At 44.7% G+C, this 19198-nt stretch overlaps 1 protein-coding gene across 2 annotated transcripts in view; it reads left to right on the top strand.

Annotated features, from left to right (window-relative positions):
* Window positions 1-19198, top strand: part of LOC138516905 (E3 ubiquitin-protein ligase TRIM39-like) — a 146002-nt gene that overhangs the window by 7736 nt on the left and 119068 nt on the right. For both annotated transcript variants that reach the window (XM_069632361.1, XM_069632362.1), the window contains exon 2: window positions 7153-7248. In XM_069632361.1, coding sequence (XP_069488462.1) covers window positions 7153-7248 — 96 coding nt within the window. The remainder of the gene's footprint in view (window positions 1-7152; window positions 7249-19198) is intronic.

Below are 19198 nucleotides of genomic sequence, written 5' to 3'. Positions count from 1 at the left end.
CTTCATTCACTGAAACTTTTGAGACGCCCAGCTGAACTTTAATCATTTGCCCTGGTCTCTTCATCTCCGTTCACATGAGAAGCGCTTACCACCATGTCACCGTCAGAGCCTTGAACCACGGGCGTACTGCTACACTAATGTTGCATATCGGGGACACTCTGACATGATTTCCAGAGAAAATGTACTACGGGGATATTTGGAACCACAGTGGTTCTTTTCGGTTGCATTAGAAAATCGTATTTTACAAGTGAATTCTGAATGATAAAATAGTCATGCATTCATTACTCTGCTGAACCTACGAGCGCTAATCTACGACCTTGAAATAACAACTGTGTACTTCTTCAGTACTGGCCTTGGATCGCAGACTCTGGCCAAAGTCACCAGCCACAGCAGCTTTTTCCGCACACAAAACACAAACACACTTTTTCTGCAAAAGCAAGCTTTTAAGGCCTATTTACTGCATTTTGTCCTGCCACTAAGTTTGATTATACTTGCCTGTGCCCATGTATTTATTCATTCGTTTTATTATGTGTTTTATTTCACAAGTGTCGGAATGAGCCCCCTCCCCTTTTACAGTCCTACTCTCGCAGCTGATAACTGCGTTCCTTTATATCATGTTGAAGTTGCATCTTTATTACATCCATATGGAAGGTATCGAAGTGAAATGAACAAGAAGGACTAAGAGACATTGTATAGAATGGACACATTGAGTTCCCTTTATTATAGACTTGCAAGGCAATAATAGGATAGCACCCTAACATACACAGAAAACCATAACAAACCCAACCCGCATCCGACTCACCTGGCCTGACTCCCTCTAGTACAGGTCACTTACGTTTAACAAAAGCATTTGGGCACTAGGGTTTTGACTGGTGAGTTTATAGGTTAATTAGCTGCAGGGTCACAAGTCTCTGAAGTGTTGCCGACACCTCATGTTAGGTTAAGGGTTTGTTTGTACCAGGGTACCTTGTGCTTAAGACGAGATTTATACTCCATACACCCTTATTTGCAGTGGTTTGTATGCATTTTATTAAGGTGGCACATGTTTTGACCTCTCTGGACTTTATCACGGCTAAAACATGCATTTACTGGATGCCGGATGGCTGGTTCATTTGGTTACCTTGCAGTCTTGTTGGGGTGTGATCCTATTGGCCCGCTTGAGCATAGGTGTGGCTGGTTGGCCTAGAGCTGAACACTTAGGTTTAACCTACCATGGCCCATCAGGCAATGATGGGTTATGTTTGTATCCCATCTAAGTCCGTCTTCGACCTTCGGACTTAGTTCTTCATCTGCCATCCTGTGATATTTTTTTTACATTTTTTTTTTTTTTTACCTCTTCTGGATCAACAGACTTGTTCTAACAACTTCGGGTGTCTCCCACCACAGGTAGGGGTCGTTGTGCCACCGCCCACTGACAATCTTCCGTTGGAGAATAAGACCATGTTGTTCGAACCAATACTGACTGGTAAGTACCAACATGGCAGCTTGGATTTGCCCACAATACTACTCTTTCAACACTGTCTGTGGGATCAGGCAAGGCCCCTCGCTTCTCCCTCAGGATTCCCCACATGCAGATCAGCCATCTGCTGGTAGTGAGACTGAGGGTGATCCATGGGCAGGAGTAGCTTTCTGAGCGGGAACTGATGCAGGCACTGGAGGAGTGGTGGCCTTTGCATTCCTGTATTTATCTTGCTGCCAGAAATCCTCTGCATCTGAACCCTAGACTTGCTATATTGTTCCTGCCTGTGACATCATTGTCTAGGATGGCGCAAAGACTTGCCCCTTTTTTAGTTTTGGCTATTCGTTGGCATCTAAACTATTTCACTAGAGGACAGCTTGGGAGAAATGGCATATGTGGAGTGACACAAAGCTTGTAGGTGTTCTGTAACTTACCCACTCATTGACTGCACATGATCATGCATATGGCTATGGCCATTCCTACCCACTTCCTGCCCCTCCCGACCCAAAAAACACCTCCCTGGGATAGTTGAGCTAACTTTATCAAGCCTTACCATCAAACATTTTGCTTAGTGCCTGGCAGTGTTTTTTCAAATCATTCTTCTGAGAGTTAGTGGCATAATTGGAGCTGTAAACATGCTACTGGTGTAATAAAACATGCCTGTCTTCAGTCACTCTATTTATAAGCACTATGCGTGTCCTTCAATGAAGTCCTGTTAAAAGAAAGCAAAGACAAAGCCAAAGGTTTTGGATTGTGTATAAGTATGAGGCATTTTCCCTGCACTGCTATTATTTCGATGCAGAGATCCAAGTGGCCAAACGGAAACTATGTAGAGAAATTAGAATTGGAAAAACCCTTTCATCTCCAATCATTTTGACAAATATACGTAAAATTAAAAACCGTTACCGCAATTGGCTAAAACAGCGGAAAGTGCAGGCCTGAATAAAAACGGGCAGATATTACTGCGAGCTATGCTGACGCCCAACCCCGCGCATCCCAAAAACTATCTGGTGAACCCTGGCGCTTGCCAAAGATTTGCAGAATGGTGGGCGTGCGATAAATCCCATCCCAGAAGCTATATGGTGACGTTTATCGAAGTCAAAATGCGTAAGAACTGTAAAGGAGAGGAAAGAAAGTGGCAAGACGGGTGGTTGTCCATTGCATTTTAAACGTGAATGCATCATGGATGTAATCAAAAAGGCAAAAAATGCAATGGCACCTGGGGTTGGCAGTCGTTGTAATGAAATCTGATCCTGTAAGATGGCCAACCTTGTTGTGCAATATGTATGAAAATGTTTCTCTTTAAAAAGATCCCTCGATCTTGGTCTAGTTCTATTCTAATTCCAGTCCACAAATCTGGTGATAGGCTAAACCCAGAAAATTACTGGTTACTATTGCTACTGGACACCACTGGTAATGTTTTTTCTGCATGCGTTCTAAAACACTTGCAACAATGGTTTGATGATTAAAAACTTTCTTCACCCACTCCAAACGGGGTTCCGGAGTGGGGGAAGTACTAACCTAAATCTCAGTGTGGTGGACTGCTTAGTAAACCAGGCTAAAAAGAAAGGAAATCCTGCCCTATACCTAGCGTTTGTGGATTTTAAATCCGCGTTCGACTTGGTGAATAGGGAGCGCCTTTGGGAACAAATGCACGAGTGGGGTTGCCCTAGATGGCTGCTGTAAATCATCAAAGCACTACATAAGAATACAACTGCTAGAATTTCAATTGGACAGTGGAAACTCTCTATTGAAGGGCATTTATATTGACAAGGGGGTGAAACAAGGGTATTTGCTGGCCCCCCCTACTTTTCAATTTACATTTAGCCGGCCTGATCTTCCGTGTGGCAGCTTTGGGCATCTGGTGCCCAAAGATTGGTAAAGATCGTATTACTGCAATTCTGTATGCAGATGATCTGGTGCTTTTGAGACATACGGTCCTGGGTATAAAAGCTCTCTTGGAATCTCTTGTTAGCTATACCAAAGAAAATGCATTGGTAATCAACTTAAATAAGACTAAGATACTGTTGGTCGCCCCAGAAAAAGTAAATGGGGTGTATATTGTGCTTAATATCAGGCGGATTGAGTATGTCTCATACTACAAGTACTTAGGCATAACTCTAATGGAGAATGGTAGACATGAGAATATAATAAATGTAAATAGTGCAAAGGCAGGCCAACTTACCTACCTGACGATGTTGTATAGTGGTTCTAGCCGATTGTTGAATGGCATAGTAGAATGGCAACACTTGCTATGTCATTTGGAATGTTTGATAGCAATGGAGAGGTTGTGTTTTTAGGTGTGGGAGTGCTGCACATTTTGTAGGTTCACCAACATGTCCAGGGAGGAAGGTGATATGTAATAAATGTAAACGGTGGGGGCAGTTGTTGCAAAAAATACTCCACATCTAGGGAAAATAAAGTACTATATGTGTCGGATGAGGCCCACCAGTCATCAGGGGAGGAAGAGCATGTTGAGATTGTCACGTTAAACATGGTGGAGTTGTGGCAAAGAAGATGCATGCGATAGTCCCTATGCGGACATATGGGTGAATGGTAAGAAAGGGAAGATGATGGCAGATTCTGGTGCCAAATTGTCATTGATGTCACATGAAATATTTGAAGGGATTGTTGGTGGGGATGTTCCTGGATAAGAGGCCAGGTGGATATAATTTGGGGAACATAGATGTTATAGGGTATTTCATTGCCATGAGTTTCAAGAGTGGGGAGACGTTGCTTGGATGGGGGGAGCAGAAAGGTTTGCATATAAGATTGGATCCTAACACAGTGGATCAGGTGCTGCATTTTCTCCATGAGTGGTATGGTTTACAAATTGTCCAAGTAAATCACAAAGTGTTTACTAAAAATAGAGGGTGTGTGAGTGGTATGATTCACAAGATAGTTTTGAGGGGAGGAAGTAAACCAGTTGTTGCAAAACTGCGTCCAGTACCCATGGTATAAAGAGATGGAGTGAGAGATGATCTTCGAAAATTGAAGGAAGCAGGAATAATTGAGCAACCAAGGAGTACTGAATGCGTATCTCCCATTATGATAGTTAAAAAGGCCAGCTGGGAGTTAAGATTGTGCATCGATTTAAGGGCATTAAACAGATGTGTTGTTGCAGAAAGACATCCTCTGCCTAATATGTCTGAGATGTTGGCTATGGTGGGAAAGTTGAAGATGTTTTTTAAAATTAGATATGTTGTCAGCATATCATCAAATCAGGTTAGAAGAAGATTCGAAAAAAAAACATACTGCGTTTGTTACCCATGAAGGGATATTCCAATACTGTAGAATGCCATTTGGGATAGTATTGGCCTCTTCAGTTTCAAGTCATGGAAAAGATATTGAAAGGCCTTCCTGGAGTATGCTGTTTTCAAGCTGACATACTTGTATGTGGTGGTGATCAAGAAAGTTGTGATCTTAATCTTAGGAGAGTTGTAAGGATTTTAAGTGAGAAGGGGGTGACTCTGAGGGCAGAGAAGTGCGTGTTCAGGGAGGAGGTCATAGAGTATCTGGGTCATGAAATTTCAGGCAGATGTTTAAAACCTAGAAAGGATATGGTGGATGGAATTATGAGAGTCAAATCACCAAGAGGTAAAGCGGAATTGAGATCTTTCCTCGATATGGTGGAATTTTACCAGAAATTTGTTGGAGCATTTGCGGATAAGGTTGTGAAGATGAGAATTTTGTTGAGAAAAGGAGTAGCGTTAGTATGGTATGTGAAATGCGAGGGAGAGTTCCAGTTGGTAAAGAGATTATTTGGCCAAGCCCCTTGCGATGTTTGACACCAAGATGAAGAGCATAATATCTGTGGATGCCAGTGATTATGGTGTTTGGGCAGTACTATCACAGATAGGAGAAGAGAACGATGAGTTGATGGTCACTCATGCGTCGAATATTGAGAGGTTCTGAAAAGAACTATTCAGTATTGGAGAAGGAGGCTTTTGCCTGCCATTGGGCGGCAGAGGAATTTAAGAATTTAGCCTGGGGATCTGAATTTGTTATTGGAACAGATCATAAACCCCTGAAGGACATATTCGAGAGGAAAGGATTGGAAAAAGTGTCGAAGAGTAGCATGCTGGGTTGCGAGAATGCAGGGAAACACATTTTGTATGGAGGTGGTATCCGGGACAGAGAATGTTTGTGCTTGTGCTGACCATGTTTCCAAGTTAGTTGTGGTGGAGAGAGATGAGGAAAGGGGTTATGAAGTCCTTACTGATACTATTTTTGTCAGGCAGGAATGGGAGAGAGCTTTGAGAGAAGATGAAGCATGTGTTGGGACCTTACAGTTTGTAGGTGATGGATGGCCTGAGAAGAGGTTGTTGAATGGTGAGGAGAGTTGAAAGTAATCTCTTATATAAATATAACATGGCTGTTGTGCCGAGGAGTTTGAGAAGAAGGTTGGTTGAGGCGGCCCATGAGGGTCACATTGGTTTATCGAAAGAAGAAATTATTATTGGTGGCCAGAATTCGATAAAGATGTGGATCGGATGATTGCAGGATGTATTGAATGTGAGGCGTCCGGTAAGAATTCAGTGGTGAATGAGCAGCCCATGGTGAGAGTGGATGAACCGGACAGAGTGTGGAGTGAATTGGGATTGGATATTTTGGGACTGGTGGACATGGGTCGAGTACGTGGACATTATTTTGTTGGTCTTAGTGGATTTATTCTCTAGATGGACAGAATTCAAAATTGGGACAGATCCATCATTCCAAACTGTGATCAATTTTCTGCAAGGGATGTTGGAGGGATGGATTACCAGATTCAATTTTGACGGATAATGGAAAACAATTTGTGGGTGGGAGTTTCCAGGAATATTTGACATTCTTGTAGCTGGATATCTGAACAGGATTACATCTGTTTCTGGGGCGGGGGAAAAAGTAGCACCTCCCAGAGCAGCAATTCTCCTGCTAATATAGCATATGCATACTTATGGTAGTTTGACGCACCTACTGAAAAGATTGTAACTTCAAAGTTGAAATAGCATTGGATGTCAATGTATTGGGCGCAAACTTTGAGGGTTGCTGCCTCGTCCACAAACATATGTATGTAGGAGTTAGTATGTGAAACATTAACGTAGATATGAGACACGGTTCTATGTTTCATCTACATAATTGTGAAGGTGGTAAGTTTGATAGTGACAAAAGGATTTTCATTTTGAATTCTTTTCTTTTAATGACCCCCCCCCCCCATAGCTCCTTAAGTATAGATAATTGCCATTTATACATCTCTTACACAGTCAATTCACCACAATCAAACTTACCAGTTGTACATGTGTGTAGCTGAAAAGACTGATTACTGTGTGTGGCACTTGTCAGTTTAGTAAATGTGATTTCCAGTCCAGGATGATGTCCAAGTGTGATTATGCAAGGCCTTGTGTATGAGTGAGGTGGTTCTTCTGATCTTGCCGGTATGGCTGGTGTGCTTGAGCTTGTAGTCATAGAAGTTTAATTGTATAACACTTGTGCCACTAAACTGCATTTCGCATTTCCTAGGGGAGGCCATCCTTCCTAATCACGTATCATGTGAGTTCCATACAATTTTACATGCACGTGTGTGATCAGGTAGTTGGTGTGTGGTTAGTATATCATTAAGTGTGGGAGTTTGTAGTTATATACCACACATCATAGTATGTAAAATGTGATTGTCGATCAACACAATTGCAATCTTTATTCTCTTCCCTGTGCAGAGTCAACTCCAGGAACGGCTGCAACCTCTGAGAAAAGAGATGGAAGCTCTCCTGCAATCTAAACAGAAAGAGGAGGAGGGGTATAGAACCTTGAGGGTCAGTATTTTTGTGTGTGTGTGTGTGTGTGTGTGTGTGTGTGTGTGTGATTTGACACTGTTGACTGCGACACCTGAAGGCATGCTTTGTCATTTTATGGATGGAAAAACGGAATGTTTTTTGAGATTATAGTTTTTTAAAAATTTGGTTATGGGTATTCAAAAGGGTAGCTCAGGGGCAACACATTTGTCTTGGAAGCAAGGCAACGCAGTGCAACACAGGTTTGAATCCCAATCCAGCACTTAGAAATCACTCGCTGGTATTAAGCACGTTATAAATGAACAATAAAATAAATAAATACCCCTGTTAAAACGGTTAATTCAGCTCAAAGTTATACAGAGTATGTAATGTATGTGACACCGCACACTAACCCACTGCAGTGGACTTAGACCATGTAGGGCTCTCCCTCCCTTTTCAGGCCACGCCCATCAGGCTCCTTACCCTCTCTTGATGTATCCAGGCCCTTTCTTTATTGCTTTGCCCTTTCTCTACCAGCTCTGTGATATTTTCCAGTTAAGTAGGGGGTGTAATGTACTGATTAGCACAACTCTGCCTTTTTTAGTTTTGGTTATTAGGTGGCGCTGATAATACATAATTTAGTGCATCATTGCCCATTTCAAATCATAAACTTATGATGGTAGGTATGTCTAAGACCTCTTGCGGGACCAAGCAGAGTCTATTGCGCCCTTGAGAAACTTTTACAGTTAGAGCCTTGGATACCCTCTTTGCTTCAAGCGGTTGGGCCCAGCATATTTTCAGGAGAGAATGATCACGGGACTCTATCTCATTGATTACCAATGAATCAATTCTTTCCTGAACATTGCGCGAGACAAAGTCTATTACTGCCTTAGAGGGGCCACGGCCCCACGTATGTTTTGCAGGAATGTCACCAGCCGTAGTGTCTTTAACCTCAGTAAATCACTGGCACTCATTTCTTGAAGCCACACTTTCGATCTTGCTCTGCTAGCCTTGTTTGAGTCACCCCCCGCCCCCTCGCGTAGGCATTTCAACATTCACACACATTATGTTTAAGTCACCAACCAGTATAATACAAGGATCTACTGTAGCCAACTTGGCCTCCTCAATCGACCTCCATCACTGTATCTATAAATAGGTCACAGTCCGCTTTGGTGGGGTTCCAAGATTAATCCATACGGACACTACTGGTTCAAAGGAGTCCTTGTGGCTGTTACTATTTGAACTCCATGGATTAGGAGTGCAATGTTTTAAGATTTTTATTGAAATGTCCTTTTTAACGAGTGTCAACAATCCTGAGTAGAGTCTGCCCCGCTGACCCTTTAAAGCTGGATTTAGCAGCAAAATATATCCGTCACATATAGGAGGTTCTCGCAACCATGTGTCCTGAAAGAGTAAAATATCAAACTGTGACCAGTCTGTGGGGTTTCCATTCATTAAATGAGAAAATCCCCGGTGTTCCAGGATCCAATTTGTAGCAAGGCTCTTCCATCCTTCCTTAGGCGTTAATGCTCCTTAGAGGGTGCCAGGACAGCATGAATCTAGGACCAGTCTTCTTCCTTCGGAACAGGTAAGATCCTGGAATTCCCATACTTGACTGATCTTCCGGCCTGAGACTTCCTGGAAAAGGTAATTTTAACGAATGGTCCCGCCCAAGGTTCAATCTGTCCGGGCACATACCAGCTACTTTCACTTGTTTTTGTTCTTTAGCACAGGACCAGTTTTCCTTCTTGGCCGTCATGGAATTAGCCTGAGGCTTGTGTATTGATTCTGAGCGGGAGGGCTTCAAAGGTTACCTCTTGAGCTAAATCAAATCCCAGGGTCCGAAAGGTGGAAGCAAAGCTCCACAGGGCTTTCTTAATCTGCTCTGATCTAACATGCAATCAAACCCAATCGGTTCTGTCTTGTTGTACGACTTCAACCACAAGGATATCTTTCGAGGATAGAAAGCAAAGAGCCGGTATATGGTGTAGCAGAATCATTACATTATATCTGTTTAGTATGAGGCCATCACGTACTTGGTTTTGACGTTATAAGGATATAGTTATGGCTTCTGCTCTCTTTATTTCCACGTCAGTCACCCCAGACCTTATTTTCCAGGTTTATTAGTATTAAATTTAAAAAAACGGAGGTGATTCGGGGCTCATCAGTTTTTTTCTCACCATTGCCCTTCGCTCTGTCAAGGTCATGAAGTTCTCTTCGTCATCTGAGATGGTATTAAGCTGTTCCGGCTTCCTAGCTGGTGGAAGACAATGACTAGACTTCCCTCAGACCCCCTTCTGGGCTTTGACTTCTACCCTTGATTGGTTTGAAGGGTTTCCTCTGATGACTCAATGCAGTATGTGGAAAATTCCAATAGGGATATAGATTCATTCATATAACTCTCTGGATGTTCACTTCCCACCTCTTTCAAATGATGGACACTGAATGGAGCACTAGGCCCTGTGATCGATATAAGAGGTTTGTCGGGAGTCATTTCATCCACGCTCCTCGTGTTTGAGATATAAGTGCGATCCTGTAATGGTTTCAAGTTCCGTATAAAGACTCTTGAGGAATTAGACATTTGTTTTCCTCAAGGGCATGTTTTTTTCTTTTTTTTCTTCTTTGCATTAGTGAGCCTGTGTGTTTTGGATTATCGTTTCTTGCTGAAGATGAAGTAAATTGGCTCGGTGCCATCTAAGTTTTGTGGCTGTGTTCTAGATTCTTTTGATGCCTTTACTCCTGAGGGCTCAAGTGGGCCCTCCATTAGGGCATTGTCTCCCGTTGCCGTCACCAATACTGGTTCTGGGACCTCAGTATTAGGAGTTATTGTCTCTGGAGCCTCTTCACACACTTCAATTCATGCGGGATGGTGGCCCATAAAGCTTGATACCTCCAAGTTGTTTGTGGCTGTGGTTTCATTGGTCCAACTATGGGGTCCCTCCTTTCCCAATAGATGAGTACCAGATTTCAAAGGCGAATTATTTTTACCCACTGCCTTTTTGCTCAGTGGGGCAATCGCTCTCCTGTTATCTCTGCTTTGGTCCCACTTATCTCTTAGGTCCGCTGACCATTTTTGAGAGTCCAAGATTGCTTCCATTAATGACATTTTATCGAACTGTTCTACACAGACCAAATCATGTAGCCTGGTTTGCCATTTGCTAGATTCTTCAGCTTCATGGTCTAGCCTGGCTTGTAGTTTATTTGAAGAAGCTTCTAAGTAGATCAATTTGGAGTGGACCATTGCCAAGTGGGTGTCTTGGTCCTTGAAATCCTCGTTGATTACTTCATATAGTTTGTTGAAAGAGGTCAAAGAGATGGATAGTGCTGACATAATCAGGGTTTGAATTTGCTGCATTGATGGACCGCCAGCTTGGGGGTTTTGATTATGAATATTCGGAGAGAAGATTGAATTACTCAGGGTGGATGCTCCCGAATCCAGCGTGGTTTCTGGCGAGATTGCAGACTATAACTGGGAACGTCTAGCACTGCTAACGGGCAAAATCACTGCCTCCACTAGCGATGAATTGGCCATTATGGGCCTCCTCACAGGGCCTTGTACGCAAGCTACCCTTAGCGGACATGTTCTGAATAGAGGAGATCATTGAGTTTTGAGATAGATGACTCTGTGAGTTAGTTCTCCCTAGAGTGATAGGGGAAGCAAGGTCTTTAATAAATCAGTCACCTGCGTAGGGTAGTTGTTCCTTTTCCAATTTACTTTGTTGTTTAGCGAGGCTTGGGTGAGATCTATGTCCTGTGACGAGCATGAGCCTTGCTGGAGGACGATAAAGCCATCAGGGACTCTTTCCCCCACCTTGTCTACAATTTTATCCTTCAAGGGACTCTTCAAAGTTAGAGAAGCATTTACTATCAGCAAAGGGAAGTTGTTTGCTAACGCCAAGGACCCACTGACCCCTTGCTCAGCGAGGTGTTCAAATTATCCGTTGCTCTCAATTGGGTGTCGTTCCACGTTAAACAGATTAGGCTCTTTCATTGTGGGTGGGTTAGATGTAATTAGATCAGGATCTAGATTGCCCACACCAATCCTGTCCTCTCGATCGGATACATAATTCGCAGGAGGGCTACCACCCTCCATTTCCAACATCTCTTCATCGATAATGTACAGTCTATGGGCTGAAGGCCTTCTACCAGGTTCCACAAGGGTGGGCTTTCCGGGTTTCCCATGGCCGGGGTAAAGTAAAGTGAAGGGGAGGGAGCGGGAGAAAAGTTTCCCACGGGATCCAGGACAGCCGGGGAGGCAAGATCCCTGCTTCAGGAGAAGAGAGGCGGGGGTGCAAGCTCACCTTGAATATGCATCTGGCGCCTAGTCCAACCACCCGCTTTTTCGCTCGCCGGCACCATCCATGCAGATCAAAGCAGCCCAAGGAGATCAGTATAAGGGCGCGGGGAGGCGGCTCCCAGCCTCAAACTGCTGACAACTGTGGTTTGACTCAGCAGACTCCCGGCGCTCTGCGCCTTGGTAGTGATTTTGCTCTCAATAGGCAGTAAGAAAAGACTGCTGCTCGCCAAAAAGCCACAACCGACACTGCTGACAACTGCTGTTTGACTCAGCAGACTCCCTGCACTCTGCACCTTGGCAGTGATTTTACCTCCTCTCAATAGGCAGCAAGAAAAGACTGTCAAAACGCCACACACAGCCGACACTGCTGACAACTGCTGTTTGTTTACATTGGGTACAAACGCTATTAGCTCCTGGAGTGGCAATGGGCGCTATAGTAAGAAATTAACATAACGGGCCTTATTTATTTACAATGCCTGAACCCCATTGTAAAACACTTTGTAAAACAGGGTAAACCTGTCTTACATTCCTTTAAAAGAGTTGAGTGATTTATTGGCACAGTCAGAATATCAGTGCACTGCTTTGTTTGTGTATCCAACGTCTGCAATGCTGAGCACGTGATGGCACCCTCCAATTGAGGGTGAGGGCGATTGAGAGTCTCGGGAGGATAGCTCATGGGCAACGCTCACCCCTTGGAAGCAAGACGACACGAGCACCACAGGTTCGATCCCCGGGTCCTCGCTTCGAAACCTCTGGGTATTAAGCGCGTTATAAAAAACCTATCATATCAATACCCCTCACAGTATGGGGCCCATGAATAAATATCGTACACTATGACCCTCCGTGTCACAGTGTTAACGTCAGGACTGCATGCGGTTTATATTACACAGCTGGACTTCATGTGGACAGAGGCTGTGCGCTTTTACCCACCACTGCATGCACACGTGCCCACATCAAGCGATGCAAGCGACTTATTCAATCGTGGCATGCGATAATTATATTCCATCTATTCGAATCTCGTAGCCATTTCTAAATGCCACGTTACTGCAATCGCCCTTGCTCGTAGAATTACCCCCAGTTCCACATGGCATGCATGCCCAACTCATCCACACAGCAACTCGCAGGTGTTTGCCCGTAGCGTCATGAAATCCCTACTTAGTCTGCAAGTAATACTCAGGCCACTACCTTAGATATCCCTTGGCATGTCTGCGCCCCATATGCTATCGCCTTCATCTCCATGGGATTAGCTCCAACATCGAAATGCGATACATTACGGATTCCTATGGAGAAGAAACCGATTGTCCGAACAGGCAGTGGACCCACCTGTGCATTGGGGACTCCAGTGCCCGCAAAGAGGCACCCTACAAAACAACCACTGTGCACACAAGGGCTCTAAGGTGCCCACACATCCTTGTCCTATACCCTATAAAGTACCCCCTATGTGAAGTGCTCTAACCAACATTGCCACCTCCCGCCTACACGATACCCTATCGGGTCCCATGGGCCAAGTGATCTGAGCTGCACGCTCTCAGATCCTGCAACTAGTGCTACATACCATATACCCCAAAGTCCTCTAGAAATCTAGCGATCCGTGTCTGTTATTTCAGAACCTGAATATCCACATAAAGACTCTTGTACCCACGTACTCATACCATACATATGCCCACACATGACCTACACACCGAGGGATCCATGTTGCCTGTTCATTGGATGGCCTCATAGTGAGTTATTGCCATATTATAAACCACAAACAACCTGCAGTGCAAGTGAATTAAGCTGCTTGTTCTTACAGTGCTCAACATAGTAAGAACTCAAATACCAAGTATTCAAGTATTCTTCCAACAAGATAACTACATAATAGTAACTTATGTTCTTTCAGTGACCCGGTGGTACGGATTACAACACACAATACAATACACCCTATATGGCAACTATATATCGCGTGATACAAGTTGCATATTGTATTCTTTCAATGTACAGTATAAGGCCCCTCTGCTTCTTGACTTCCTCCCACGCTTTCCGCTGATCTGCCTTGCTCTCAAGGTCCAACATGACATCATAGAGCCCTGGGAAAGATTCTCTTGTGTACTTTTTGTGGCTGCTTGGTGCAAAGATGATGTACCTGTGTAAACGGGCACAAGTTGGTTAATGTGCAGCTCATCAGATGCTTCAATGTGCAATATATTGAAAAAATAATTATCCCTGGAAAAATGCCAACAGCAATGTTGGCGTAAGCGATTGGTGGCCAAGATAGAACGACAAGCATTGGAAATGTGAACAGTTTGGGCTTTTGTTTAGACATGGAAAATGCACTTGCCAGGCACTGCCGTAGTGGTATTAACTGGCCAAATATGGTAGCAGGTTACATAATGGTATGAGTAACCGGGCATCTAAATGCAGTGCCAGACAAATGCCTAATACATATGCACAAGCCAAAAGTGTTGGCTTTGTCAATGCTTGTTTAGGCATTGTGCATTGCTTTGCAAGAAACGACGTGGGGTTGAGGTGTTAGTAGAGTAGAGTGGGAGGCAGATGTGAAACCCCAGGGGTTTAAAAGCAGGCTGGCGTACCAGAATGCCAGTATGGTGTCTTGTGGTGTGTGGCAGTGTGCCACAAGTGTATGTGTATTATTCTGAGGAGAGAACTCAATATATATTATATAGGCATGCTGGAACACAGGGCTAGCCCCTAGGATGGGTCACATGGGGTGTAATACAGCTAAAGGTGTGAGCTTTGGCATTGTTCCTTAGACATAAGGCTGCTGTGTATGCTGTTTTATGCATGTGTTGGTTGCCCAAACTCTCCCTGTATCTGTTTTGTCCAGGTTTGCAAGATTGGTGTTCTGGAAGGGCTTGATAGTTATTTATGTTATGAAAAGTCTGTTTGCATTTGCCTTGGAAATTCGCGTTTTTTAAAATTGTTTTCAGTATGTCTTTGGCTGTGAAGACTGCATTACTGTTAGTTGAGATTATTCATGCTTTCTTCGATGTGTCTCGTCTCTAAAGGTTCTCTGCTAGTATGTCGGTCAAGGTTTTGTGAATAGCCAGGTTTTGAGGGATTTTTCTGAAGACTATTTCCACACCAGAAATGCCTTGTGTGCCAAAGCATTGTCAATAGAAATAAGACATGTGACATTTTACGGTTGGATCCTGGCACCGCTACTAGGGCTGCATTACTGAATTGGAGTGAAATTCTGCAGTGGAAGGCGCCCTGGGCGATTATAGAGAGTTTGCATTGTATTCTACTTTCAACCGTAATGGAAGTGTTCAGAGGGCTTGGACAACGAGTTCCTATCTATAGTCATAATGGGAGTCTGGTTGCCCAGGCCGAGGTTGCTGCCATAGACCACCATCAATCGTACTAGTACGATGACTGCTATGCTTCTGTGTGTGATAGTCTGGTCTGGTGACATGCACTGTATAGTTTGTATTTGGAGGAAACAACTTCTTAAAATGGCTTTTACCAGAGGACCCAGTGTGAGGCTTCCATCTATGACCAATTGTTCAATAAACCTCTGTAGAACAATTGATATAATGTCCAGACGTTTTATTTGTGCTTTTGGTTATATTACAAACCTTTACACATACAGAAAAAAATATACATAAAATACTTCACATGAGATTTACACAACATTGCATTTCTCAACACAATAGATCTTTACCGATTCTTATTATATAACTTGATCTCCATTAAAAAAAAGTGTCAAACACAATTATTAAAATCTTACCAAATCCTTTGCAATCACCTTTAAACTAACCTCATGCAGATTTTTCAAACTTTTTGGTATGAAGTATGCTGTGGCCTAGAATTGATCCAAGTTAATCGATTGGATTTACATACCGATCATGTCACGGGGACAACCCGTCAATACATTCCTAATGGTCTCTACCTCTGTATTACACAGTCTACATTTCCGACTCTCTGTTCTGACTTGAGTGTCGTGTAGACCGTTGAAACCTCCGTCCTCAAGTGACGAACAGGGGAACTAAAAGAAACCCGCTGTGCGACCTTTGGGGCCACAGGTGGGAGATGTTACTTCCCGGATCCACGGAACCTCTGGAACACCGATGCTGCTGTCAAAAAGGAACGAGGTTAAGTACCAGGCAATTACAATATATCACAGTAACCAATGGATCTGAATAGTCTTACCTATCGGGTGTTAGGAAAACCCAGGAAACCTAGAAGGGAGGTTCGAGACTCAGATGAGGCGGTCCCTAGAACAGTAGGACCTCAGGATAGCGTGGATGCAGGATGGACCACCTGTAGAACTGAAGGCGTGACTTGAATCCCAGAAGGGAAATAGCGTAGAAGTTCAGCAAGGTATCAAAGGATAATCCAAAGGCAAGTCAGGGTCGTGTCCAAAGTCCAGCAACAGGTAAACAGTTCCAAGCAAAGGTACAAAAGGGGTATCCGAGGGGGTCTAAGATAGAGTTCCGAAGTCCAGATAACAGTAGAGCCAAAAAACATAACGCCAAACAGGGTCTGAAGACAGCTGAAAAGCAATGAGTGTTCCGTCTCTCAAGCCTTTTATACTGTGCGTTTCTGAGTCATGTGACGTCTCTGAGTCATGTGACGTCCAACAAGGTCACGTGAGGAACGCCACTCTGGATCACGTGATCGGCGTGGAGACGTAACGCCGCCCCTTCTGTATGCTCTCCAAGGCAACTGCCAGTGCAAGAAGGGTTGCAATCGAGACCGTACACCATAACTGGTATGGAGCTTTCGGTCCTTTGGGTTAACCGAATCACATGAGCCTCGAACCCTGGAGGGAGGTGTTGGGGAAATGTGAGCAGTGTTCTGGTGTGCAGTGGAAGAGTTCTGGTGTGCAGTGGATTGATGTGCAGGGGATCGCCTAACATAGCCCCCCCCCCCCCCAACGGCCCACGACCCTGTGGGCAGGACGGATGATCCCTATGGAAGAGAGCTACCAACCGAGGGGCATCAAGATCCAGGGCGGAAACCCAAGACCGTTCCTCCGGTCCGTAACCCTTCCAATCCACTAAATACTGGAGCCTACCCCTAAACCAACGGGAACCCAAAATGGCCGAAACCTCAAAAACATCAGGAGAGGCCAGGGACACCGGAGCAACAGGGGGTCGGAGGCGGGAAGAATCAGGACAAGGCTTGAGGAGAGAGACATGAAACACAGGATGGATATGCCAAGAACTTGGGAGAACTAGACGAAAAGCCACCGGATTCACAACCTGAGAGATCACAAACGGGCCAACGAAACGAGGCAGCAGTTTCCGGCAACCCACTAGGCGAAGGTGACGCGAAGACAACCACACCCTAGAACCCACCACCAGGGGAGGAGCAGCCAGACGTTTGCCATCAACACGGGCCTTCATAGAAGCCTTTGCTTCAGTGAGATGGACCACAGTACTAGCATGAACAGCAGACAGATCCCTAACACAAGCCGTTGCCGCAGGATTCGAAGAAATAGAAGTAACGGGGACAGGCAAGACCTTGGGGTGTTGACCGTAGAGGGCGTAGAATGGAGAAAAGCCAGTAGCAGAATGAGCCGCGTTATTGTATGCAAACTCAGCAAGCCGTAAAACTGGTAACCAGGAGGTCTGTTGTTGCAATATAAGACAACGAAGATACTGCTCCATAGATTGATTCGTCCTTTCGGTCTGCCCATCGGTCTCAGGATGATAGGCCGAAGAATACCTGGTATCGATGCCCAGTAATTTAGTCAAAGACCTCCAAAAACGAGAGGTGAACTGTGACCCTCGATCGGATACAATGACCGAAGGAAGTCCAAATAACACGAACACATGCTCAAAAAACAAGTCTGCCAAGACCGGGGCCGAAGGAATACCCTTACAAGGAACAAAACGAGCCATTTTTGTGAACGTGTCCACCACCACCCAGATGGTGTCAAAACCTCTCACCTTGGGGAGATCGGTTACGAAATCCATTGTTAGTGTATGCCAAGGTCTTGGAGGTACCGGAAGTGGAAGCAGCAGCCCAACCGGTCGTCCTCTTCGATGTTTAGCCTGAGCACAAACAGCGCATGAATTGACATAGCATTCCACATCGCGCTTCATAGAGGGCCACCAACACCAGCGCTTCAGGAGATCCAAAGTGCGCTCTTGACCGGGATGGGCATTGAAGGGAGCATCATGAGACCACTCAAGGGCCAAGTTATGAGTGTCAGGTGTGGGAAGAAACAGACGTTCATGCACGAAAGGCAAACCATCAGAATAAACGGGGTCCCAATCCCGCAATTGATCGGAATGATTGCTAGTCCAAGATCGTACAGAATCTAACAATGACAAAGAGGGAGTGCAAAGACAAATTACATGACTCTTTCCGAGAACAGTATCAGGGAAGATTGGCAACTCGACCCCACCCGGGGAACGTGACAAGGCGTCCGCTTTTCCATGTGAGGTTCCAGGACGATGCATAATATGGAAATCAAAAGAGGAAAAGAAAAGATGCCAACGGACCTGTCTGCTATTGATGCATTTCAATGAGGCCAGATCCTGCAGATTTCGGTGATCTGAGTATACAGTGATCGGATGCTTAGCCCCCAAAAGATGATGACGCCAGACACGAAAGGCATCCATGACGGCCAGAAGTTCCTTCTCCGTTACGGTGTAATGGGTCTCGGTATTGGAAAACTTACGGGAATGGTATGCCACCGGATGCAATTTGCCTGTTGTAGGACATGTCTGAGACGATACCGCACCAAGGGCAAAAGAAGAGGCATCCGCCTCGACTATGAACGGAAGAGCGGGATTGGGGTGCTGGAGCACCGGTGCGGTGGTGAAAGCAGTTTTCAAAGCATCAAAAGACTCCTGATGTTCCCTCTGCCATCGATAGGGTACCTGAGGGCTGGTCAGAGCCGTGAGTGGGGCAACAATTGTGGAAAAGGAGGAAATAAAACGCCTATAAAAGTTGGCGAAGCCCAAAAAGGCCTGCAAGGACTTGAGTGTTTGAGGAACTGGCCAATCTAGAACTGCCTTAACCTTGGATTCGTTCATGGATAACGCCCCAGGGGTAATGTGGAATCCCAGAAATTCAACAGACGTTTTATGGAACTGACATTTCTCGGGTTTGGCAAATAGTGAATGTTTCCTCAGACGGGATAATACTTCCCGGACATGTTTTACATGATCATCAAAATTTCGTGAAAAAATCAATATGTCATCCAAGTATACAACCATATATACATCCAGAATGTCCATGAATATGTCATTCATAAAACGCTGGAATGTTGCCGGGGCATTACATAGGCCGAAGGGCATGACCAGATATTCATACAGGCCGAAACGGGTACAAAAAGCAGTTTTCCACTCATCGCCTTCACGAACGCGCACTAGATTGTATGCGCCGCGAAGATCCAGCTTGGTGAAAATAGAAGCATGAGAGAGGTGGTCCAGAAGGGGTGTAATTAACGGAATTGGATATCTGTCCTTTTTCGTGATAGCATTAAGACGCCGATAATCCACACAAGGACGTAAATCCCCCTCTTTCTTAGGTACAAAAAATATAGGACTTGCAGCTGGTGAAGTAGAGGGGCGAATGTGTCCTAATCCTAAGGCGTTCTGTACATACTGTTTTAATGCTTGTTCTTCCGAGGGGGACAAGGAATATATCCTACCCGAAGGAATGGTGGAATCAGGGATTAATTCAATTGGGCAGTCATAGGGTCTGTGTGGAGGAAGTACCTCGGAAGAACCGCGATCA

This window comes from Ambystoma mexicanum, chromosome 6q, assembly GCF_040938575.1.
Source record: "Ambystoma mexicanum isolate Mex_15411 chromosome 6q, UKY_AmexF1_1, whole genome shotgun sequence".
In the NCBI taxonomy this organism is placed as follows: domain Eukaryota; kingdom Metazoa; phylum Chordata; class Amphibia; order Caudata; family Ambystomatidae; genus Ambystoma; species Ambystoma mexicanum.
The sequence above is the reverse complement of the archived record's forward strand: the minus strand, read 5'-3'. Positions and strand labels throughout refer to the sequence as shown.